The following is a 25,731-nucleotide window of genomic DNA, read 5'->3' on the forward strand; positions in this document are numbered from 1 at the left end:
ATATCCAGAGAGAGTATTTCCACATGGGGAACAGGGTGTACCAGGTAGGGTAATAACCTAGGATAGCTGAATGCTACTGAGTTAATCTGGGAGAATTCACACTACAGTCAAGGAGGAGCATATGCATCAAAGTTGGAGAAGCAGAGCTGAGTGTAAGGAACCAGAGAAGTCAAGGCCAGAAACAGAGGATGATTTAGAAATGAAGAAGTCTGGAAACAGGCCAGGAAAGGAATATAGGATGGCCTATGGCAAACAGTGAGAGACTAAGACTGTGAGCACATGGAGTTAGTTAGACTAAGACTGTGAAACCAGGGAAAGATTAGAGTTCCCCTTTTGTGCGCTGTTAGCTGCATATAAAGGAACCCTGGTGGTGCAACGGTTAAGCGCTTGGCTGTTAACCAAAAGGCTGGCAATTTGAATCTACCTTTCCAGGGTAGAAAGATGTGGCAATCAGCTTTGTAAAGATTACAGCCTAGAAAACCCTTTGGGGAAGTTCTACTCTGTCACGTAGGGTAGCTATGAGTCTAAACTGATTCTAAGGCACCTAACAACAACAACAAGAGCTGCATATGATAGGGACAGTTCTGATGGTTCAGTGGAATGGGTAGGACAAGAAAAGTTCATCATGTAAACCTTCACTGCAAAAAACCAGAATGATGGGCGCATAGACTGTGTCCAAGTACACTGTCTTTGTTTAATTATAAATTAAACAAATGATTAGGAAACATTTAAGTATTCCCAAGGCTGCTATTAATAGTTACTGGATCATGAAAATACACAAATTAATGGTATTACACTGCCTGACATGCTTACCCACAGTAATACCTGAGAGAGACAGACGAAAAGCTTTCGTCTTAAAAGGGGAAGAAAATTTCATCCACTAACATTACTGGGTATGTGTATGTATTGTGCTTTCTACCATATTGTGAGTATGTCAGTTTGGAAGGATAAGAAATGAAGGATCAGTAGAAGGAAGGAGAATGGTAGTGGGTTCTTACACTTACGAGAAGTCAAATTTACAATGACGAAGACAGAATCCTTTCTCCAAAGTAGTTCTCAGAAGTAATTAAGCCCTTACACCCTAAGACATCCATTATGTATAATGAATTAACCTTGCTTGTATGTATTTGAAACCATACTAGATATTTTGAAGAATTGGAGGAACTGAGAAAATAGTCACTCATGTGTTCTTTGTTCTGTAGTTCAGATGACAAACTCCAGTTAAGAAAGGCCAGGTTACTGTTTTGGAAGTTTCATGGGTATTTATGACTTCATCTCAGCTCATTTTGATGAACTTGAAATGAGAAACCAGTAATGTGCTTAGGAATTTAAAAATTAATTTGTAATCTGAGGTTCTGAAGGAAAACATATGCATAGAACCCAAGATCTCTGGAATACCTTGGCATTTTTCCTCACTCAGGGGCCTAATTTGCACATGAGTCCTTGATGGTTTTCAAATAGATACTGTAATACAGTTCCAACAAAGGGTATGGCCAGTGTGCAGTAACAGTCTAGTGGAGGGTGGTACAATTTAGGAGATCTGTGGTTTGAAAGAAAAACAGGCCTCCATAGGAAGTTATAACTGCATAAGGACAAACTATAAGAGAGGAGCCCTCTGGAGAGGGGACTAGAAAGATGGTGTTATGGGTTGAATTGTGTTCCCCCAAAATATGTGTCACCTTGGCTAGGCCATGATTCCCAGTATCTTGTGGTTGTCTTCCATTTTGTAATCCGATGTAATTAGCTATATGTTGTAAATCCTAACCTCTATGATATTAATGAGGCAGGATTGGAAGCAGTTATGTTAACGAGGCAGGATACAATCTACAGGATTAGGTTGTATCTTGAGTTACTCTTTTGAGATATAAAATAGAGAGAAGCAAGCACAGAGGAGAGGAACCTCCTACCACCAAGAAAGAAGAGCCGAGAGTGGGGTGCATCGTTTGCACATGGATCCCTGGGCTAAGAAACTCCTAGACCCACAGGAAGATTGATGACAAGGACCTTACCCCAGAGCCAACAGAGAGAGAAAGGCATTCCCTAGAGCTGGGGCCCTGAATTTGGACTTCTAGCCTCCTAGACTGTAAGAGAATAAATTTCTGTTTGTTAAAGCCATCCACTTGTGGTATTTCTGTTATAGCAGCACTAGATAACTAAGACAGATGGCAATGAGCAGACAGAGGAAATAAGATGCTCTTCTCTTTATGGAGGAGCCTGGGTGGCACAAACAATTTACAATCGGTTGATAACCTAAAGGTTGGCAGTTTGAACCCATCCAGCAGCTCCACAGAAGAAAAACATAGTGGACTCCTTCTCTAAAGATTACAGCCTTGAAAACCCTATGCAGCAGTTCTGCTCTGTAACACAGGGGTCTGCCATGAGTCAGGGGCCAGTTTGATGGCAGTTAACATCAACAACATCTCTTTATGGAACTCTCAAGGATCCTGCACGTTTCTTAGGGTTTCAGAGAAAGCAAGTTAGACAAACAGCACAGGTCAACCTATATTTACAGTCTACCAATTAAGTACAGTATTCCAGTTTAGAACATAGGCTTTAGAGTCAAACTTGGTTGGAATATTAGATGTTTATTCTTCTAAAACCTTTCTAAACATTTTGTGGCTCATCTCTAAATAGAAAATATGAATAACAGATCCTTCACAGAGTTACTGTAAGAAATACATGATACAATTTTATGTAAGCAACATGCCTAGCATGATGATCACTCAATCCATGGTAGCTATTACAATATGAGGGTCTAATTGCACATTATTTAAATTAAAATTCAGCAAACATTTATGAGCAATTACTATGGGCCAGGTCCTCTGCTAGGTGATTTCATACCTATTAGCTCATTTAATATCCACAACAGCAAATCTATTAATATATATTAAAGTTAGAAATATTCAATATTAAAACAACAGCAAAACCCTACAGGCACTTAGGAACACTTTAAATGTTTCTAACCATCCAACATTCCCTGGTAGGAATTTGTCAAGAGAACCAGTGGTTCTCCTGGACATTAGATTTACTGTACAAGTTGTACACATAATGCCACAGACACTGATCTTTATAAGTGACTTAAGGGTAATTAAAAATATATATAAAAATATATACACTTTCTGGCACATGGGCAAACACTAAAAATTGTTAACATGTGACTCCATTGTATGATTAGCACTGTTGGATCCCACAGGATCATGACCGTGTGATGTTGTGCTGTGGTGGTGAGGATCCTAACGGTTAAGTGTTCACAGTACCTTCACCCATTAAGAGGGTGGCAATTGTCCTACACCATTCATGACTATGTTGCGGTTGGCCAACTTTTTATACTCACTTCTGCCATAACATTGTCAAATCCTGTTTTCTTTTCATTAAACTTCTTCCTGTACTTCCCTAACCTAAGTGCTGCTAAGATATGACGAGAAAGAAAGGACAATTTTATAACTTAGTGAACCCAATGGCAGTTAGAGAAAGAATGGAGGTGAATTACACATCTCAGAAAATTCTCAAGTTAAGACAAGTCAAAAAATTATCTAGAATGCTAAGAAATACGTGACGGACTTTGCTTTGTTTACAGTCAAAGCCAGGAGCAAACATCAAAACTATCTATTTACCAGTGATATGAACACTCATGTATTAATTATTTAAAAATGAACTCAGCTCCATTTCTCATCTCTTAATGAGCTACAACCTAAGGATAATTCATCTTTCCATAAGCATTCCTCTCATATTTTTTAACATAAACTGCCTGAGCCTTAACTGAGGGCTAAAACCAATCTACACAGCTTGATGGTAGAAAACTGCAATTATTGTACCATCTGCACTTGTCTTTTGCTATAGAGGGATGCCACTTGTTATTTTTGTGACTCTGCTGTTGCAAAATGGAAGCTGTGGCATACAAGGTGGAGAAATTTCACCTTTTTGCACCAAATGGGAAAGAAAACTGAATAGTCCTCTTGCTCATTCTTTCAACATGGCTGTTTGGCCCAGTCTACCTTATCTTTCCTCTCCCTCCAACAGGCAACAAGTGCCTGTGAAAAATATTTATCAATCTTAAAAGCTTCATTTACTTTGTGGACCATTTGATATTTGCCTAGAGGCAGAATCACTGCTAATAAAAACAGAATCATTCATGGAAATGTAAAGTCCCCCACTCATAATTTAGGCAACTGCCATTTAGACATCAGTGGTAATAATTTATAGAGCAATACATCATAAGGTTACGCTTAGGTGCTGATACAGATCACAAAATCAAGTATTTGCTTATAATTGCACATGGCAAAGAAGTGATTTTTAAGCCTCTGGAGAAAAACTCAGTGTTTCTGACAATGAACAAGCTTTTTAAAAATTGAGACTAACAGTGCAACACACCCATAGCAATTAGAAACCATTCATGTGACAAGATGTGCCAGGAGATGAGTATGGTTTGATTGAGGCATTAAGAAAATAATTTTTAAAGCATCGTATTTTTTTTCACCAATCCCTTAGGAGTGAAGAACAATACAGTTTTTAAGACTATACTAAAACATCTTTCTCCCTTAAAGCTCACTTTTCCCTCCATAATTCTCCCCAAGTACTACTCCGGTATTATTGCTGGGAGATGCCACCTAACTGAAGTAGGACTCTACCTATCAATAAAGGAGCATAAAACGCACTAGAGTAGACTCTAGTGTGCATTTTTTCCTCTTAAATGTTATTTATGAAATAAGCAAGAAGCAGTCTCAGCAGCAAACAGTCATTACAGGTGGCGGGGATGTTCCTGAAACTAAAAGTGTTAGATGGTGTCAATATGCCACAGTGATGCTGAAGAGGAGCCCAAAGATGTGAAGGGCTGGGAGTGCTAATTTTGTTCTACTAAACTGTCCTGTCGGTAACACGCAGCTCCACATTTGGAAGCTTTTGTTATCCTATGGGTGGCGTGAATCAAGGCTTAGATTAGGGCTAAACTGCAAAGCAACTAAAAATGGACGTTCAATATCTTTAGTACCACTTTTATCTCTTCCACCTAGCCTATGCCCCACTCCCCCATGGCTTCATCCCACGCGCTTGCTCAAGCCCTCTTCTACTTAACTGAATACTTAGTATGCAGCTGATACAGATAATGAATCAGTTTGTAAGTTCTTTAATAAGAGAAACTTGTCTGTCCCTCTAGCTGAGAGTCCCTTATAGAATCCTTCTGCCAGAAGGGTCCTAAAAGATCAATCATTTGTTTAAAAAAAAAAAAAAATTTCTTTCCTTCCACGTGACAGGAACGAAGAATACATTGGTCAACTTATAAAAACAAAGGCCAATAATAATAAATATTTATTATACTCAGGTTTTATACAGTGCTTTATAAGCAATGCACTGTTCTACAAACTTTGCATAAAATAGCTCTTGTAAAGCTGTGGTAAGTTTATGAGGTAGTAGTAGTATTATGCCCATTTTACATATGAGGAAAGAGAGGCACAGAAAGGTTAAGTAATTTGCCCAATGTCATACAGCTGGTAAATGACAGAGTCAAGATCTGAATCCAGGAAGTCAGTGCTCCAGAGCCTGGTCTTAAATAGCACTTAGCAATGCCTTTCTCAGTCTCTGCCTTCATGAAGATTATATATTCACAGGGGACACAAACAGGTAAGTACATCAATATATAATAGTATTTAAAAAAAAAAAGTTGTCGTTGAGTAGATTCTGATTCATAGTGACCCTATAGGACACAGTATAACTGCCCCATAGCATTTCTAAGGCTGTAAGTCTTTATAGAAGCAGATGGCCACATCCTTCTCCCACAGAGCAGCTGGTGAATTCGAACTGCCAACCTTTCGGTTAGCAGCTGAGCTTTTAACCACTGAGCCACCAGGAATCCTTCAATATACATACATACATACATATATATATAATAGCATAATACATACATACATATATATACATACACACACATACATATATATAGAACATAAATAATATAGACACAATAGATGAATATGTAAATATGTTGTTGTCGTTGTTGTTAGATGTCATCAATTTTGTTATGACTCATAGTGACTCTATGTACAACAGAAGGAAATGCTGCCCGATCTTGCACCATCCTCACAATCCTTGCTATGCTTGCCTACTGTTGCAGCCACTGTGTAAATCCATCTCACCAAAGGTCTTCTTCCTTTTCTCTGACCCTCTGCTTTACTAAGCATGATGTCTTCCTCCAGGGACTAGTCCCTCCTGACAACATGTCCAAAGTACATGATATGAAGTCTTGCTATCCTCACTTCTAAGGAGCACTCTGCCTGTACTTCTTCCAAGACAGATTTGTTCATTCTTCTGGCACTGCGTAGTAAATTCAGTACTTCTTGCCAACACCATAATTCAAAGGAATCAATCAATTCTTCGTCAGTCTACCTTACTCATTGTCCAGTTGCGTATGACGCAACTGAAAATACCGTAGCTTGGGTCAGGCACACCTTAGTCCTGAAGGTGACATCTTTGCTCTTCAACACTTTAAAGAGGTCTTTGCAGCACATTTGCCCAATGCAATATGTCATTTGATTTCTTGACCATTGCTCCCATGAGCGTTGATTGTGGATTCAAGTAAAATGAAATCCTTGACGTCAATCTTTTCTCTGTTTATCATGATGTTGCTTGCTGTGTGAGGATTTTTGTTTTCTTCAAGTTGAAGTGTAATCCATACTGAAGGCTGTAATCTTTGACCTTCATCAGTAAGCGCTTTAAGTTCTCTTCACTTTCAGTAAGCAAGGTCGTGTCATCTGCTTACCGCAGGTTGTTAGTCTTTCTCCTATCCTGATGCCGTGTTCTTCATACAGTCCAGTTTCTCAGATTATTTGCTCAGCAAACAGATTGAGTAAATATGGTGAAAGGATACAACTCTGATGCACACCCTTCCAGATTTTAAACAATGCAGCATCCCCTTGTTCTGTCTGAACAACTGCCTCTTGGTCTATGTACAAGTTCCCTATTAACACAATTAAGTGTTCTGGAATTCCCATTCTTCACAATGTTATCCATTATTTGTTACAACCCACACAGTTGAATGCTTTTGCAGAGTCAATAAAACATTTGTAAATATCTTTCTGGTTTCTCTGCTTTCAGCCAAGATCCATCTGACATCAGCAATGATATCCCTTGTTCCACGTCCTCTTATGAATCCAGCTTGAATTTCTGGCAGTTCCCTGTTGACGTACTGCTGCAACTGTTTTCGAATTATCCTCAACAGAAGTATACTTGCATGTGGTATTAATGATATTGTTAGATAATTGCCCCATTCTGTTGGATCATCTTTCTTTGGAATAGACACGTATATGGATCTCTTCCAGACAGTTTGCCAGGGAGCGGCCTTCCAAATTTCTTGGCATAGAGGAGTGAGCGTTTCCAGCACGGCATCCGCTTGTTGAAACATCTCAATCAGTATTTCATCAATTCCTGCAGGCTTGTTTCTCACCAATGCTTGGACTTCTTCCTTCAGACCATCAGTTGATCATATGTTACCTCATGAAATGGTTGAATGCCAACCAATTCCTTTTGGTAAAATGACTCTGTGTACTCCTTCCATCTTCTTTTGATGCTTCCTAGGTCATTCAAATTTTTGCCCACAGAATCCTTCAATATTGCAACTCAAGGCTTGAATTTTTCCTTCAGTTCTTTCAGCTTGAGAAATGCCAGGCATGTTCTTTCTTCCCTTTTGGTTTTCTAATTTCAGGACTTTGCACATTTCATTATAATACTTTACTCTTTCTTCTTTAGATGCCCTTTGAAATCCTCTGTTCAGCTCCTTTACTTCATCATTTCTTCCTTTTCCTTTAGCTACTCTACCTTCAAGAGTAAGTTTCAGAGTCTCTTCTGACATCCATTTTGGTCTTTTTGTCTTTTAATGATGTTTTGCTTTCTTCATGTATGATGTCTTTGATATTATCCCACAACTCATCTGTATTCGTTCATTAGTGATCAATGCGTCAAATCTATTCTTGACATGGTCTCTATAGTCAGGTGGCATATACTCAAGGTCGTACTATGGCTCTTGTGAACTTGTTTTAATTTTCTTCAGTTTCAACTTGAACTTGCATATGAGCAGTTGATGGTCTGTTCCACAGTCAGCCCTGATCTTATTCTGACAGATGATGTTGAGCTTCCCCATCATCTCTTTCCACAGATGTAGTCGATTTGATTCCTGTTCATTCCCTCTGGTGAGGTCTACGTGTATAGTCACTGTTTATGTTGTTGAAAAATGAATTTCCAAAGAATAAGTCATTGGTCTTGCAAAATTCTATCATGTGATCTATGGCATCATTTCTATCACCAAGGCCATATTTTCCAACTACTCTTTCTCCTTTTTTGTTTCTATCTTTCACATTCCAATCTCCAATATTTATAAATGCATCTTGATTGCATGTTTGATGAACTTCTAACTGCAGAAGTTGGTAAACGTCTTTAATTTCTTCATCTTTGCATTAGTGGTTGGTGCATAAAGTTGACTAATAGTCATATTAACGGATCTTCCTTGTAGGTGTATTGATACTATCCTATCACTGACAGCATTGTATTTCGGGATAGATCTTGAAATGTTCTTTTTGATGATGAATGCAATGCCATTCCTCTTCAATTCGTCATTCCCAGCATAGCTGACCATATGACTGTACAATTCAGTATGACCAATACCCGTCCATTTCAGCTCCCTAATGCCTAGGATATCAACCTCTATGCCTTTCACTTCATTTTTGGTAACTTCCAATTTTCCTTGATTCATACTTTGTACATTCCACGTTATGATTATTAATGGATGTTTGTGGCTGTTTCCTCTCATTTTGGTGTCAAATGAAGGTCCCAAAAGCTTGACTCCATCCATGTCATTAACATCAACTATACTTGGAGGAGGCAGCTCTTCCCCAGTCATATTTTGAGTGCCTTCCAATCTGAGAGACTCATCTTCTGGTACTATAGCAGACAATGTTCCATTGCTATCCATAAGGTTTCCACTGGTCAATTTTTTCAGAAGCAGATTGCTAGGTCCTTCTTCCCAGTTTGTCTTAGTCTGAAAGCTCTGCTGAAACCTTTCCACCATGAGTGATCCTACTGGTATTTGAAATACCAGTGGCATAGTTTCCAGCATCACAGTAACACACAAGCCACCACAGTATGACAAACTGACAGACGAGTGGTGGAAATAAATATATAAGTAATAAAATATATCATAACATAACATAATATATTGAAGGAAAATAAAGCTACTGGGTAAGGGGCATGTTTTAGATTGGGTAGTCAGGGAAAGGTGATGTGAAGTGCTATTTGAGAATAGACCTAAATGAATTTCAGGCTTAATTTTCATCCAGTCTGACAGTTGTCAGACAGTGGTCTGTAGAACCCCACCTTGGGAGGGCACTGACATCCTAAGGTCACCTGTGGATGATGATTAAGAGACTGAGTAGACAGGGTGACAGGGTTGCAGGGTCCAATTCTTAGATTTTGAGATTCTAAAAAAAAAAAAAAAAAAAAAAAAATTGGCTTCAAAAGGATTAGAAATCCACTGACCATGTCCAGCCTCTTTAGCTCACAGATAAGCTGAGATGTGAGAAGTGACTTGCTTGAGGTCTCACTGCTGGCCAGTGGGCAACTGAGCAGAGAGCTCAGATTCTCTAATGGTAAAACTAGTGTACTTTCTAGAATATCCAACTGCCAGTCTCACTCTCCTCCTCCAGTATAATTCAATTTAATATCTTGAGGGTATAGATAGAAGGTCTCATCCAATAGACTGTGTCTTTCTGTTTGGAAATTTCAAATCCAAACTCCAGGCTCAGCAAAAGCAACTATACAGGACCTTCTAGCCTTCCCCCTGAACTCCATTAACTGCCACCATCTCTACCTACTATTCTAATTTATATTTTTCCTGGTCTTAACCCATCGTATCTTTTATTACTATGCTACTATACATATTTCTTACAAGCTGCTTCAAATCCTTTGTGGAAATGTGTTTGCGCATGGGGAATGGTGCTGTTCAGTAGGAGTTTGGGAGAAGTAAACATTTCTGAAAGACTCAGGGGTCTTCAATTACATGAAGTTCTCATGGGGGACCTTCAGGTACCATGACAGACAACAAGAAAGAATTTGGGGCAGCACCTGCCGGACGCCTCTCAAATCATAGAAATTGGACTTTCGCATCCTCATTTTAACTTTGGCCTTACTTCTTCCAGAGCAGTACAAATGAGATCTGATCAAAGCTCTTCGTAACTCTTATATTTCCATCCTGGTTTTCTTTTCTCCCAAATTAAAGAAACAACAAAGACGTCGTCAGCCCATTTTAATTCTAAGGCAACGAAAATTCTTCATATAGTTCTCTGTTTTCCAGGATAAACAAACAAACTGACCATACTAGTAGGTGTCAATCTATTCAAAGTTTGTGTGTCTGCTTTAAAAAAAAAATAAGTAAAAGAAAAGAAACAGATAGTTCACACTATTGTCCACAATAAATTACTACATGTAAAAAAATAGATACATTGGGGGAACGGCAATCAACTTTACAGTGCAGATGGGCTTACAAATGACCCTTCCAATTTTTCATAATTTACCCAATTATGTGTGCTCAAAGAAATTCAAAGATGCCTAATGCACCCCTCTGACTTAGTAAAATCACTTTTATTTACTCGGGCAATACTTCATGGTCCAGTTAACTTCTTAATTAAAGACAGCAAGATGCTCATGTTCCATGCAAGTAGCGTGGAAAATACTGTTTTGTGTGCAATATGTTCAGCTGGGAGTTAAAGCTGTTGTGCTCACTGAGAAGAAGCCACCACGGCCTTCAATTGGTTTCTATACTAACCAGGGACACGGCTCTGCTCACTGCAGCTAAATTGATAATGGTGTCTCTTCAAACAAAGCTTGCGTGTGTCTGCCATCCCATGTTACTTTGGGTTGTTTGCCTCATGCAAAGCATGCAGAATTCAAATTTTCACATTTTCTTCTCCCTGTCTGCCTCCCTGCCCCTGCTCATGCTCTATAGTAGTTCCAGGAATAAACTTAAAAAGGAGGACTGTTCTAGGAAACTAGGAGTGGGGAATGGATGCTGTGGGCCACAGCCTACACCTCTAGAGGCTTTAATACCTCTAGGCCCTTGAACTAACATATGATTTCATCAATTCACAGGAGGTGGACCTGTTCATGATATCCTAGGGGAAAACTGGGGCAAAAGAGATAAAAATTAGAAGCGAGGAATAATGAGTCACTAGTGAATATGATTCCTGAAAAATCAGCCTAATTTCCTCACCCCTACATGACTAGATACATACATTCACAGTTCCATCAGCCAGGGTATGCACCCCCAGGGGACTTCAGGGGCCTGTAATATAAATGGGTTAAGCAGGCTGGGTGAGAGACAATAGTAACCAGTGTTAACTATGGCAAACTGGAGACCAAATCTCCTTCTGAAGAGGGTAGATGCTGCTCAGCTCCAGCCCTTGGGAATATCAAATCATTCTGCCAAATTTTCTGTTCTTTCCTGAGAATCAGGAAGTGTAGATTTTCTAAAATCTGAAATCTTCAGATCTTTAAATATTAGAAACAAATGCATATTAAAAGGAAAACACTTACGTGAGGCAAACTATTGCGGTGGGCTGGATTCAGTTTGTAAATTTTGTCATAAATCTTAATGGTTTATAAAGCATGTATCTTACATTATTTCATTCAATCCTTACAATAAAATTGTAAAGTGGAGAATATCATCTCAGTGATTAGATCAGTCACAATTAAGCCTGGCTTTCTTGGATTATCCACTGTTGTTTCTGGTTTCTTTTTCCTAGTGCTTTTGAATTTTCTTAGGGTGACAATATTCCTTCCAGTCAGTTATTCCCCCTGAGACAGAAATGGCCATGAATAACTCATCTTACTAAGCACAGTGTCATGAGAAAATTAATCACCATGTAAACAGTGTTAAAGTTGAAAAATGATGCTATACTGGATTTTGTTCTGAATTTAGATGGGTATACCCATTGCTGTCAAGTCAATTTCAATTCATAGTGACCCTATAGGACAGAGTAGAACTGCCCCACAGGGTTTCCAAGGCTGTAATCTTTGCAGAAGCAGACTGCCACAGCAGAATGGCTGGTGGGTTTGAACTGCTGACCTTTCAGTTAGTAGCTGAGCCCTTAACCACTGCACCACCAGGCTCCTTAGCTAGGTAGAGCTTGGGTAAATCCCATATCCTTTCTGGGACTCAGTATCCCCCTCCATTAAATAAAGTGACTTGTCTAATTGAATTCTTAGGAGCTTTCAACCTCCAGCCTATATTATCTTGGTAATTCAGTCTGGTGGAATTAATTTCAATTCACAACATACTAATATCAAAATAGATCTTAAAGAGTATCTTTCTGTAAAACAAAGAGATGATAGATCCAAATGTAAAAATTCACAGTGAGGATGACCAGCTCAGAGTTTCAGAGTATTCAGGTGTTTCTCTAATTTCATACATAATTGACAAAGTTGGATACCCTCAAACTTCTTTTTTAGGTGGAATTCAGACTTTCATATGAACCAACACTTAGACTGGTCTTTGTACAGCACTGGCGTGTGTGTGTGTTTTGACCTTTAAATATTTTATTACATTTTGCCTTTACTATGTTTTATAAAATAAGTGGAAATGTCATTACTGGATCAAAGATACACACATTATTAAGAACTTGACATATACTGTTAAGCTATTTTTTCAGAAAGATTCTGCCAATAGTCTGAGTTCCAAAGCTATCAGAAAATTTTAATCAGAAGAATGAGCGCAAAGTGAGTGGAACATTGGAAAACTGTAACTCAGTGAAAGAAAGAAAAACTGAAAACTAAAAGCTATTGAATATGGAATTCTTCCTTAGAGGTAGTGAGTTTTCCATTAAGAAGATACTCCAGCAGAGGCTGAGAGATCATTTGGGTTAGAGGAAGTTGAAACATCAGAAGACATTTGGACTAGATGATAATAGTGAGAATTTTCACCATCATCATTGTCACCATCATCATCAGGAGAAGAAGGTAAGGATAGGACCTACCATTCCTGGCACGCTAACTTCATGACAAGCTCTGTATGAAGAATTTTACAAACATTATCTTACTCATTTAGGAATCCCTGGGAGGTACAAATGGTTAAGCACTCGGCTACTTACTGAAAGTTTGGTGGTTTGAGTCTACCCAGAGGCAGCTCAGAAGAAATGCCTAGCAATCTACTTCTGAAAGATCACAGCCATGAAATACCTTATGGAGCACAGTTCTACTCTGATACATGTGGGGATGCCATGAGTCAGAATCAACTTGACGGCAAATTTTTTTTTTTTTTAAATCTTACTTATTTACAGCCACTCATGAGGTAGGTATTAATGTCATCTCAGTTGTACAGGTAAGAAAACAAAGATCACCCGCTGGGCACATGGTGGCACTTGTCGCCATCCAAGCCTAATAACACAGCAGATGTGCTTAGGCATGTGATGCACTGCCTCTTGGTACAGACAACCTCTGAAAATTTCCTTTACACGTGATTTCATAAGTCTATAGGCAGATTATGGTAGGTGAGAACAATTAGAATAGGTGAGTTTTGCATGCAATAAACATTTTTTAAAAGACATAAACATACCCTCATCTTATATAATAGTTTTCTACTTTATTCTCTTAATGAGTTAATTTTTTGATCCCTCCTCTAACTTCTCTTTCTACGCTCTTATCTCCTGAACTTCTAAATTCAACACAGCAATGGACTCAAGTTTAGTTTGAGGTGAGGATGGAGATAAACTCGTTTGTAACTTTTTCTCTAATAAAATTATTCCTCTTTCTTTAAGTCACAATAGTGCCTGGCACATAGTATGTGCCCAATAAATGCTAATTTCTCTTCTCTTCCCATTTTACATGAAGTTATACAAAAGCATCATCTAGTTCCAGCACTAAGGGAAGCAAGATAAGAGGCCTCTCCCAAGAAGCGGGACTCTGCTCCAGTTGTCCAAAATGACACTTTGTGGCTAAAGGTCATCTTTGTGCTTATTCATTCAGTCTACGTACTGGTAGCTTCCTGCCAAAAATCTGTAGTTATGTGTAGCAATTAAAGAGATGCCCATCATGTTGAGATGGTGATACAAACATAGACTTCTTTGTACAGCACTGGTATGTGTGCGTGTGTGTTTTACTTTTAAATATTCTATTACATTTTGCCTTTACTATGTTTTACAAACTAAGTGGAAATGTCATTACTGGATCAAAGACACACACATTATTAAGGAACTTGACATATACTGTTAAACTATTTTTTCAGAAAGATTCTGACATTAGGTCCCTTAGATTAACAAATTTCTGTGTTAGTACATTCAAGTGGTATTTCTACGGTCATTTAGTGGGTGTCCTCAATCTATTTTCTGAATGGCATGATTCCTTTCCTCTTAGAAGCTCTGCACCCATGAGGCTGAAGCTAGAAGTTCCTGGGACTTTCCTTCAATTTCCAAATGGAACTTTTTACAGAGACAAACATTTTCTCATTATCTTCCTAAGTGACTGCTATCACACCAATCAATTTGTAGTAAGTTTATCTGGGTTGCAACCTTCGATAATGAAATCAGATACAGTATCGAACATTGGGTAGGCTACTTAACCAATCTCAGTTCCTCTCAGCTCAGTGAAATGAAAAACCAGAATGCAGCTAAGTGTTATTTAATTAGTTATCCTCACTTAGGATGGCTGACTAATCTTGTTCAACTGTACACTGATATCTTTTCAATGGAAAAAATAGAAGGTTATGCCTCATAAAATAGAAGAAGCAGCTGTGAACTATAGAGAAATGGTATTTCAGATTGTTTTACAGAGAAGTGTTGTTCAGAGGTGGTCTTCAAGCATTGGCCTGGTGCATCAGGAAAAAAAGCATTGGCCTGGTGGCTTGAACTAGGGTGTAGCATATGATGAAGAACACTTTACAGGTAGAGCTGACTTAAAGACTGATCTTAAAACCCATTGCCATTGAGTTGATTCTGACTCATAGTGACCCTATAGAACAGACAAGAACTGCCCCGTAGGGTATCCAAGGAACGGCTGGTGGATTTCAACTGCTGACCTTTTGGTTAGCAGCCAAGCTCTTAGCCACCAGGGCTCCAACGATCGATCTTAACATGTGTATATCTGTACGTGTTTTTTATTCTTCACATATAGGAAATAGTTCTTTTGTTATCATAAAAAAAGGCTAGAAAGTTTTATAATCTATTAATTTATGTATTGAAAGGAAAACTACTTTACTAAGTAGAATGGAAAAATAGTGAATTCTAACACTATTTTTTATTTTCTTTAAAAGGTAATTTGAAAGGATTGAATTTAACTCATTGATTTTTCAATATTAAAATCAGTTGGTTTTTTTTTTAAAAAAAACTAAGTATTACTTTTTTAAGCCCCCAATCAAGAATATCTCTAAGTTGGGGTCAGCTGGCCCTGTCAACTTGTAGATAGGCTGGCTAGCATATTTCCTAAAAGTTGAATTCCTGTACACGGGCCCAAGTGATGTTAACAGTAACCCTTTTCTAAGCCTTCCAAAATGTATTTCTCAATTCCTTAATAGGGCACTAGTTCTAGACCAAGGGAAATTATTTCAGGGTGTTTTGCTTAATGCATACCTGCTATACTAACCATGATCTAAAATCTGCTCTCTTGAACCACACGCAACCTAATTATCACGTTTATATATTTACGGAAATACCACCGATATAGATTACAGGGGTTGACAAACTATGACCTGTGGGTTATTTTTGTATGGCCCTTGAGCTAAGAATGTTCTCACTCTTTAAAGCTTGTAAAAAAAAAAAAAAGGCTAGCATACTTATAATCTCACCCTTTGTAGAACAAGTTTGCTGACCCCAGTAGAGGGAAATTACTGTCCTAAACAAGTGAGTTAAAAAAAATTTAATATAGATAATATTATTAATCTAGAATACAACTTGTAACTCAAACCAATGACTTAACAACCAACTTGCCAGGTTAGGAAAACTAAATACAGACCAAGAACAATGTACATAATAAGTGTTTCTTAAATGTTTGAAATTGACTGCCTCCATTCAGCCCTCAGCAGAATCATCACCAAATTAAACAAGGGCTGACTTACCTAATTGTAGATTCATCCCATCACCCTAGGATATTCTAGGATATAGGTTCTTCAAAGACAGTAGATGCTTTTACAATACTTCTTGTACTTTAAACGCCCAAGCCAGTGTGCTATGGGTTCCTCTTAAATTTTATAATTATTCTGCAGTTGATTGACTTGCTATTTGTGATGATTTTAATATCATTTCTCCCACTTTTTTATGAGGCAGCTCAACAGTTCCACTAAGTTTTATACAGTTCCATACTTTAGATGGCATTCAGATAAAATTACTAGTGCACCAAACTGTTGAATTTCATTAATTACGCTAATCCATGCACACAATGCAAATGATGCTTTGGGGAACTTTTCACGTTATTTCTTGCTTGCTGGTGGACATAGATAGACCCCAGGCAGAGTAAATGCATTAATTACCCTTTTCAATGAGCAAATCCCCCATCCCACTGAAAAACAAAACCAAAGAAACAAAAAAATCAACCAACAAAGCCCAGTAGAAAACAAAGTGAATTTTGGTAAGATAAAAGCAAGGTACCTAGGAATCACTACTATCACAAAAAAAAAAAAAAAAAGAAAAGAAAAGAAACTACAAAAGGAAAAAATCATGTAGGAGTCTGTGGTTAACAGAAAAGGCTTTAAAGCTAGATTCTCTTAGTTCAAATCCTCATTTAGCTACTTAGTAAGTACGTGGCTTTGGACAAATTTCTTCTCTGAGCCTCAATTCCTTTATCTGTAAAACAGAGACAATAGTCCCCACCCTACTGCACTGCTCTGTGAATTGAGTTAGGTAATGATAATGGATGCAGAGCAGCGATATGTCAGACATGGAGTACACACATTAAAGTGACTATTTAAATATTATTTCAGAGCATAGTTGTTGATATTGCATTGAGTCTTACTAACGTTGGCTACATTGTCCAGATTCTTAATGAAAAACAAAACCAAACCAACAAGGTGTTTTGGAAGCACTTAGCAATTAAAAACCAGAGCAGTACTACCTTGCGTTTGTACAGTACTTAAAGCACTTAGTTGGTTAGCAAGGGTTCCTGCCCTCTAAGCAGGGATGGAAAGAGGCTCAGAGAGATCATCTCACTTGTTTACAACATCACAACTATGATTACACTCAAGGCTTCAGATTCAAACACCATGTTCATTTACTATACCTTCTTCTCCAACCCTTTATACTCATCTGACAGCAAGATAATTGTCCCCAGATTTAGACTTCCAGAGGAACAATCATTCCTTCTTCTCTCAGTAAAAACTTACCGGCCGGGACCGGATTTCTTTGGCGTAGAGAGGTTGTAAGAATTCTGAGTCTCCTTCTAGCTTTAGACCTTTTTCTGTGATTCTCAAGTTTCCCATTCCGTCCTGAAATAGGGACACCGAAAAAGAACAGGGAAAATGCGATTAGCCAAAATTTGAAAGTACCTCAGCTGTCAAAAATTGAAACAAAGTTATTGCTCTCTCCCTCTCTCTTTTTTCTAAGAGTGTTGAATACTTGAAGGCACTGTTCAATGCAATTATGCATATAATCCTCTTTGTTTACTTATTCTGAGAAAATTCTATTCCAAGCAGTCTGTAACACCCCCCAGTCATTCACGTGCACAGATGAACAAGGCCCTTTTCGCTAGGTAGTGCAGAAAGAATCTAGGAAGGTGGAGAGTGGGAAGGGATAAAAGGCTGGTTTTCCATGTTCAAGTAAAAGATCTTGTTTCCCAAACTCTATGCAAACATTTCAAACAAGCAGTCTGCTGATCACATCCATCCTTGTGACATAGTTTGTTTGGCTCACAAAACATTTAAGACGTTATTTGGTGAAGGGTAAGACAGCACACAATACCAGGGAAGCCAGTACAACTTGTACACGGCAAGTTCATGGAAGCTCCATAGACAAATCCAAACTCCCTGAGGGACCGAAGTGCTGGGTGGAGGGCTGTGGGGTCCATGGTCTAGGGGAACATCTGGCTCAACTGGCGTAACATAGTTTATAAAGAAAGTGTTCTACAGTCTACGCTGGTGAGTAGCGCCTGGGGTCTTAAAAGCTTGTGAGCAGCCATCTAAGATACTCCACTGGTCTCACCCCTTCGGGAGCAAGGGAGAGTGAAGAAAACAAGATACAAGGGAAAGATTAGTCCTAATGACTAATGGACCACAACCACCACGGCCTCCACCAGACTGAGTCCAGTACAACTAGACGGTGCCTGGCTACCACCACTGACTGCTCTGGCAGGGATCACAACAGAGGGTCCTGGACAGAGCTGGAGAAAAATGGAGAACAAAATTCTAACTCACAGAAAAAGACCAGACTTACTGGTCTGACAGAGACTGGAGAAACCCCAAGAGTATGGCCCCCGGAGACGCTTTCAGTTCAGTAATGAAGTCACTCCAGAAGTTCACCCTTTAGCCAAAGATTAGACAGACCCATAAAACAAAACGAGACTAATGGGTCACAACAGTCCAGGAACAAGGACTAGAAGGCAGGAGGGGACAGGAAAGCTAGTAATAGGGAACCCAAGGTTGAGAAGGGAGAGTGTTGACATGTCGTGGGGTTGTTAACCAACGTCATAAAACAATATGTGTACTAACTGTTTAATGAGAAACTATTTGTTCTGTAAACCTTCATCTAAAGTACAATAAAATTTTTTTTTAAATTAATTGCTAACTTTTTTTCTAATATTTTTTTCAGAAAAATTGTAAATATATACAAAACTTCAAAGACTAGATAACAAACACCTATATGCCTGTCTCCCATCTTCAACAATTATCAACTCATGGCTAGTCTTGTTATCTATTACACCCACCCACATCCATATCACCCCTCCTTTATTTAAACATATCAATGTAACATTACTACATCTTAAAAAAATATCATTCCTTATATTAATATCTGTATATGCGAACCTAAAAACTGAGGTACTGGCATAACTGAAATGGGGTGACTTCAGGCCTAAATTAAAGCTCCATTCTGAGTTAAACTGAAATCTTCATTTCCACTGTTCTAAAGAGACTATTCAGCCTCTTTGTAGAAGTTTAACTACTTGTAATACAAAGAGGGAGCCCTGGTGGCGCATTGGTTGAGAGCCTGGCTGCTAACCGAAAACGGTTGGCAGTTCGAATCCACCCACTGCTCCTCGGAAACCCTGTGAGGCAGTTCCACTCTGTCCTAGGAATCGACTCAACGGCAATGGGTTTTAACACAAAGAGAGCAAGAGTAAAGATTTCTAGCTTGGATGAGGAATTACTTGTTGAAGGTGTCTGTTAAGAATGTTTACTCAGCTTGGTCTGAAAACAGTGCCTTGCTCAGGGTCGCCAGAGCCTGGAAATAGGATTAGAACTGATAAGGTTAAGATGGAGCCTATAGCTGTCTCATAACTCTGTAACCAAAGAGAAGCAAACACCACTTAACCAAGTCTCAGCTCTGATTTCCTGTCTCCCTCAAATTAGACTTCATTCACGGAGATCTTCACTCCAACTCCTGTTGACGCTTTGTAAATCCCTAAAAGCATGAGCTTATTACCTCAAGATAAGGGGAAAGGCAGGCTGCAGCTGTAACAGAACATTGACTTAATCATCCTTGATAGAATGCCGTGCTAAACAAACCTCAGGATATTAACTGATACTAAAAAGTTTAAGATTATAGTTTAATAAACCCTTGTAACTTTTTGCCATGCTTCCCCCTCCCCTCTCTTCTGTGCCAGGGAAGTACAGTCCTATTGTTTGTTTCACCTGATAGAAACTGCTCCCTTTCTCTCTCTCCCTGCAGTTCGGAACATACTCTGCAGCCTCTCGTCGGGATGCTCGTGTGTCTCCCCATCTCACAGAATGTTTATGTTTTGTTTTTATATCCTTCAATAAAACTCTTTGTTTTCATTTCTAGAAGAACATTTGAAGTCTGGTGTGTTTTCACTATAGCACATCAAATACCCAGTTGATGTTCAAATTTCACTAATATTCTCTTTCTCATAATTTACTTTAATTAAGCTTACTACCGCAATTGGCTAATATATCTCTTAAGTCAGTCTCTCTCACCCCTCCCCACACATACATAGACATACACACACTATTTGATATATAAAACATGTCATTTTTCCCATAGGATTTCTCAAAGTTTAGATTTTACTAATTCTATCATTTCTTCTTAAATTATTAATTGGGATCATCTTATCAACTATCTGTTTACTCCTAGTTACAGTTAATATAAAAACTTGATAGATTCTTGATTTTTCTTCTTTAATATCCTCCAAAGATGACCAACAAAGTTTTATTTTTCAAATATGACTATGGATTTTTTTATTTGCTTCATTCCATCAGTACCTCTGGTCAGTGAGAACCTTTTCAAGTTGGCTCCTGGATCCTTTTAATATGACCTCAGTAATCTTTGACAGAAGATGCCGGATTTGTGAAATGGTTAATGAGCTTGGCTGCTAACTGAAAGGTTGGAGGGTTGAGTCTACCCTGAGTTGCCTCTAAAGAAAGGCTGGTGATCTACTCCTAAAAAGTCAGCCACTGAAAACCCTATGGCGCACAGTTCTTCTCTGACACACATGGGGTTAGCAGTGGACTCAAAGGCAACTGGTACTGGTGGTAATCTTTGATAGCCTTCTTGCTATACAGTATAAAAGAATGTTCCTGGCTTAACTTACACATTTCCTGACCCAGGCCTGGAATCAGCCATTTCTCTAAGAAGCCCTGGTTCATTTTTGTGGGAGATGGTTTTAGAGACCACAATCTGGGAGCTAGGGGTTCTCATTGCTACTGGGTTTGTTATTTCTAGGCATTTTCAAAGGACAGAGCTAAGAAATAAGTTTGTGCATGTGTGTGTGTTCAGATAAAATACATCAAGACTTCACATGATACTTCGAATTCACATACAGGATTTTTATTTTAGGTTTTTATTTAGCTTCATGGATCATAGAATTTTATTAACTTTCTTCCATACAAAAAACTCCAGTTCTCAATAACACAAACATAAATACATACAGAAAAGTTTCACAACAATACCACTACCTAGTAACATTATGATTAATAAAAATAATTTAAAATGTATATTTATTTATTCTTTAGAGTACATCCTAGTAAGAAAGTATAGTCAAGTTACTGGCTTTCAAAGTCACTTGAAATAATTACTTTCTGTCTGGTTATGCCACTGACCTTGGTATATCATGAAGCCCAGTTGTTTTATTTTCTTTCAATTTTAATGACTGTTTTTTCAAAATCTAATTTTTTGTTTTCTAGATTTATATTTATATGGCACCAAAAGCAAATGTAGAAAACAAGATATATTCAAAGAAGTCTAGCATTTGTCTTTGTCCCCTCCACCTTGTTAGGTCTCTCTTCCAACAAGTAACGGGCATGTGTGTGTGTGTATGTATTTTTTGTTTGTTTTTGATTTATCCCTCCATTTTTCTAATAACATTTGAAAATTAAAAGAGTTGAATAAAATAATCCAAGTTCCCTGCTTCTCTGGGTAATTGGAATGCTGCGAGAGCTTGGGCCTGCATTCTCACATGGCTACTTCTCATGGAACTGAGTAGCAGCTGCCCTGCCTGGACACGGCAGGTGCTCTCCTGTTCACCACAGTTTTCCCCACATCTATTTTACTCATCTATGTTATTTCATACTCCTGAAGTTTCCTCCTTGAGTCTGAGGTTTCCTCTCTCAATTGTGCTTTGTACCTCAGTACATTCAGTACAAACACCATGCAGAGTGTTTGAATGACCCAGTTAAAAATGGGTACTTATTTCCCCACCTCTCCTTAATAATGCCACTTGAGCCTGTAAATCAGAACAGATCCTGTAGATAAATCTTGTTCCTTCACAGATAGCATACCATCTGTATATTCCCATTCCTGGCACTTGGGACAACTCTACGAAAAGGATCCCAGATCTGGCATTCAAACCCAGTATAAGAAACAGTAAGCTGGAGGACACACTCATGTCACTCCAGTAGCAGGCAGAATCTACAACATGGGAAAAAAGAGAGTGCAAAAATTTAAGACATTTCAAACCCCAAATGTAAAGATGTATGGATTAGCTCTTATTTTGGATTATTCTTGATCATTCCCAGTAGCTGGAAAGGCAGGTGAGTATCCCTTCACAGAAATACATATTAAACCTGACATCTATAAACTGTGTGTGTGTTACGTTTTTACAAGACAAAAACTCTTAAATATTCTTAAATAAAAGATTATATTTCAGGTAATTAGCAAGTCTATTCTAAATAAGCACTATCTCCTTCCCCTCTCTTGTAAAGTAAAATTTATTGCAGACTTCTTACGTGCTGTTACTATACCCTGTGATTTTCATGCTTTACCTTATTTATCTTTGTTATTATTAAAAAACTACCTTGCTGCTTCTTGGATTTTACCATAGGGAAATAAATCATATAAATGTGAGAGTATTTAGCTAGAGTTGTTCATTGCCATGGCAGTTATAACAGAAAACAATAATAACTTAGAAACTATTGAAAAGTCTCATGTGAAAAGGATAACTGAATATACTATAATGGAAAAATATGTAGTTCTTAAAGAAGAATATTTAAGAGCACAAATATTCACAATGTGCTATTAAATAAAACAATTAGTGGACATATATGTGTGTGTATAACAAGTCAATTATTATTTATATAATTATATACACACATTGATGCACATACAGACACATCATCATATGCACATACAACAGGAAAGACTGAAGAGGAAATTTTCTAGGGAAAAATTCTAGGGGGAAATATACTTCAATATTAATATCAAATATCTTTGTGTGCCTGAGATATGAGTGTTTTGTATTTTCTTCTTTTTGCTAATGTATGCTTTCTAAATTTTCTATAAATACCAAATGTGATGAGAAAACAAAACAAAAAAGTTATAAAATATAAAGGTTTCCTAATTTATTTTACAAATCAACACTTATCAAGAGTATACACTGTATGTCGTGTACTAAGCGTTACACATATATTAGGTTGTGTCATCTTCTCAATTGCTCTCTGAGATAGTTATTACTTTTTTTACTTTATGAGTGAGAAAATTTGTTGGTAAGTAACTTGCTCTAAACCACACAGCTAGTTATTGGCAGAACCAGGAATTAGAACCGAAGTCTAGCAAATTCAGACTACATACTCTTCATCATTATTTTAACCTGATCTTGAATATATGCCGAAGTGATATCTTGAAGGTGTCTGGTGGGTACCTTGATGTCATTTTGATTTTAGCTTATTTGGTGAGTGCGCAGGCATAGTAGATAGGATCATCTTCAATCTCAAGATTAAACATCATTCATTCCTCTGGTCAAACATCTTTATTCCACCTTCCCAAGATCTGGAGGCTCCTTATCAGAAGTGCGAGGCCAGGCTCCTGTTGTAATTCCAATGAGGGTAGGATGTCTGACTACCCTGTTCTTTGCAGCACCATCACTGCCTAACACCCCATCTGGTATGTGGTACTTACTCAGAATAGGAGTTTCAAAAAATAAATGAGCAAATCCCATTATTTTCCCAGTCTCATTTAGAGTGGCTGCCCTGCAAGGTATTTCAAAGGATGTAAGGCCTAGGTAGGGTAGACGTGGGTGGAATCTGGGATCTCCCTCTGAGCTGGCATCATAGGCCAGTTTATGGCCTGCATAGTTTGCTTCTTCAGCATGCATTAATGTCTCCTCATTGCCCTTTCATCCTATTTCACAACCTCTCAACAGTGGTGGTCTCTAACTGGCCCTCTGGGAATTGCCCCATACGGATTCCTGTGACACAAACCTTATAACTGAGTCTGTCAATGGTTGTAGTTCCCTTGCTTCTCTCAGTCATGCATCATATGGGTTCCCGTGATTAAAACTTCTATGTACTACAAACTTTTAAACTGAGCAATAAGACTTCAGTGTGCAGTAACCCAGAGACCCCACCCTGCTTGCCATACATAAGCCCTTTCCTACAATTCCAGTTTGTTGTTACCTTATCCCTGAGTGCAAACTCTTGTGTCCTTGTGTCAAAGCATGCTGTGGTTTCCTCTCTGGGACCTGTGAATACTAAACTCTGTTTTTTGGCCTTCCTGCATTAGTCTCACTTCCTTGGGCTTCACCTGATAGACCATCCAAGACACCCACAGACCCCCTTCGGGTCAAACTTAATAAAGCTTGTCCATGGATTATGGCATTTGGACTTCATTCCTTATTTAGTTCTGATTGGTTGGTTGGTTGTTTTGAATAGATATTTTCTACAAGATGAGTATATAGCAGATTTCAGAGTGGCAGCACAATAGACTGAAAAATTAATTTGTTTCCTTCCTCACATCTCTCATGCTGAACGCTGACCCCTTTCATCACCATTTCAAACAGGTTGCCAGGCTTTGTAATTACTTGGCTTGGAGATTTTGAGAGCAAAGCAGCAGAGGCAGCATGAAAGCAGTGGGGTTTGCTATCGCTTGTGAAACGTAAATCTCACTGAATGGACTGTGCTAAGCATGTTGGAAAGAGAGGCAAGAAAGGCAAGAGATACTGCCTGAGAGGGAGTGGGCTGAGATCTGAGTCCCATGAGCCATTGTCTTGCCAATGTCCTCAGGATGGATAAAGACTGATGGCTACATGGCTGCAGACTCTCCAGAGGGTCTCTTCCCCAGGAGTGGCAGAGCGGCAGCAGAACTGCCAGACCTAAAGGGACCGCATGGATGGGGCCACAGTTCCCTAGCCACAGCCAATGCTGGAGGGTGACTGGTGACCCCAAGGGACTTTTCACTGGTGCCAGGAAAGACACGGGACCTACATAAATTGCTGAGTGAGGCTGGATTTCCTGCTGCCTCTTGTGGGATGGGGGCTGGAAATTTGTATTATGTTGATTTAAAGAAAGTGTCATTTCCTGCTCCTCTGATTTTCCTGCTGCATCAGCATCAGCCAGGTTTTTAATTCAGTCAGCACATTTTCAGGCTTGAAGGAATGCCAAGTCCTGCTTTAGTAAGTCAGTCTCAAGACCATCTCTTCTTGGAGCGGTTTTAATGGTAGGCATTACTTAGTCTCGGTCAAAGAGCGGAAGCAATTTTATCTACTGTACCTATAATACAAATTGCATTCACATGTAAACTGCATGAGGGCTGGGGTTTTGACTGTTCTGTTCATGGCTGTATTCTCAATGCCTAAACTACTGCTTGGCACATAGTAAGTGCTCAACAAATACTTGCTGAGGGATTTATTCATTCTAAACAGTTATATTTTGAAAAGGTGCTGTGGTTATTACAAAAATGTTCAAGACCTGTTCCTACAGCAGATTACAATCTATTAGAACATGTATTCCCAATCTCGGTGATAGAGCACCTAAGGGGGTCAAAATTGGCCATCGAGGGGAGGAATAATCCTGTTTTTATGTTAAAGCACAGATGTGCTTATGCATACAGTTCATACACAGTATATCTGTAGTATTAAAATTTCATGGGAGGGACAATTAAGAAAAAAAAATGACCAAAAATTCTCCCTGGTGGGAAAAGGGAGGCAATAATAATAATAACAAAAGGTTGAGAAACATTGTGTTGGAGAATTCTAATTTTGAGACTGCTCTAACTTTCCTTCTTTTAATCTATAAATGGCCTCTTCTGCCATTCATGCATTGAGCTGTCTTCACTGTAGCTCCTCAGACTTTAAGACATAGTAGAAACATAGCAGCCAAGATGAAAGTCAAAC

General features: G+C 38.5%; 1 protein-coding gene across 1 annotated transcript in view; it reads right to left on the bottom strand.

Annotated features, from left to right (window-relative positions):
• SGCD (sarcoglycan delta) overlaps positions 1-25,731 on the bottom strand; it is a 296,688-nt gene that overhangs the window by 76,287 nt on the left and 194,670 nt on the right. Inside the window, exon 2 of the mRNA XM_023726426.1 lies at positions 17,342-17,443. Within this exon, the coding sequence (XP_023582194.1) occupies positions 17,342-17,443 (102 nt within the window). The remainder of the gene's footprint in view (positions 1-17,341; positions 17,444-25,731) is intronic.

This window comes from Trichechus manatus, unplaced genomic scaffold (genome assembly GCF_000243295.1).
Source record: "Trichechus manatus latirostris isolate Lorelei unplaced genomic scaffold, TriManLat1.0 scaffold00011, whole genome shotgun sequence".
NCBI classification, from domain to species: Eukaryota; Metazoa; Chordata; class Mammalia; order Sirenia; family Trichechidae; genus Trichechus; species Trichechus manatus.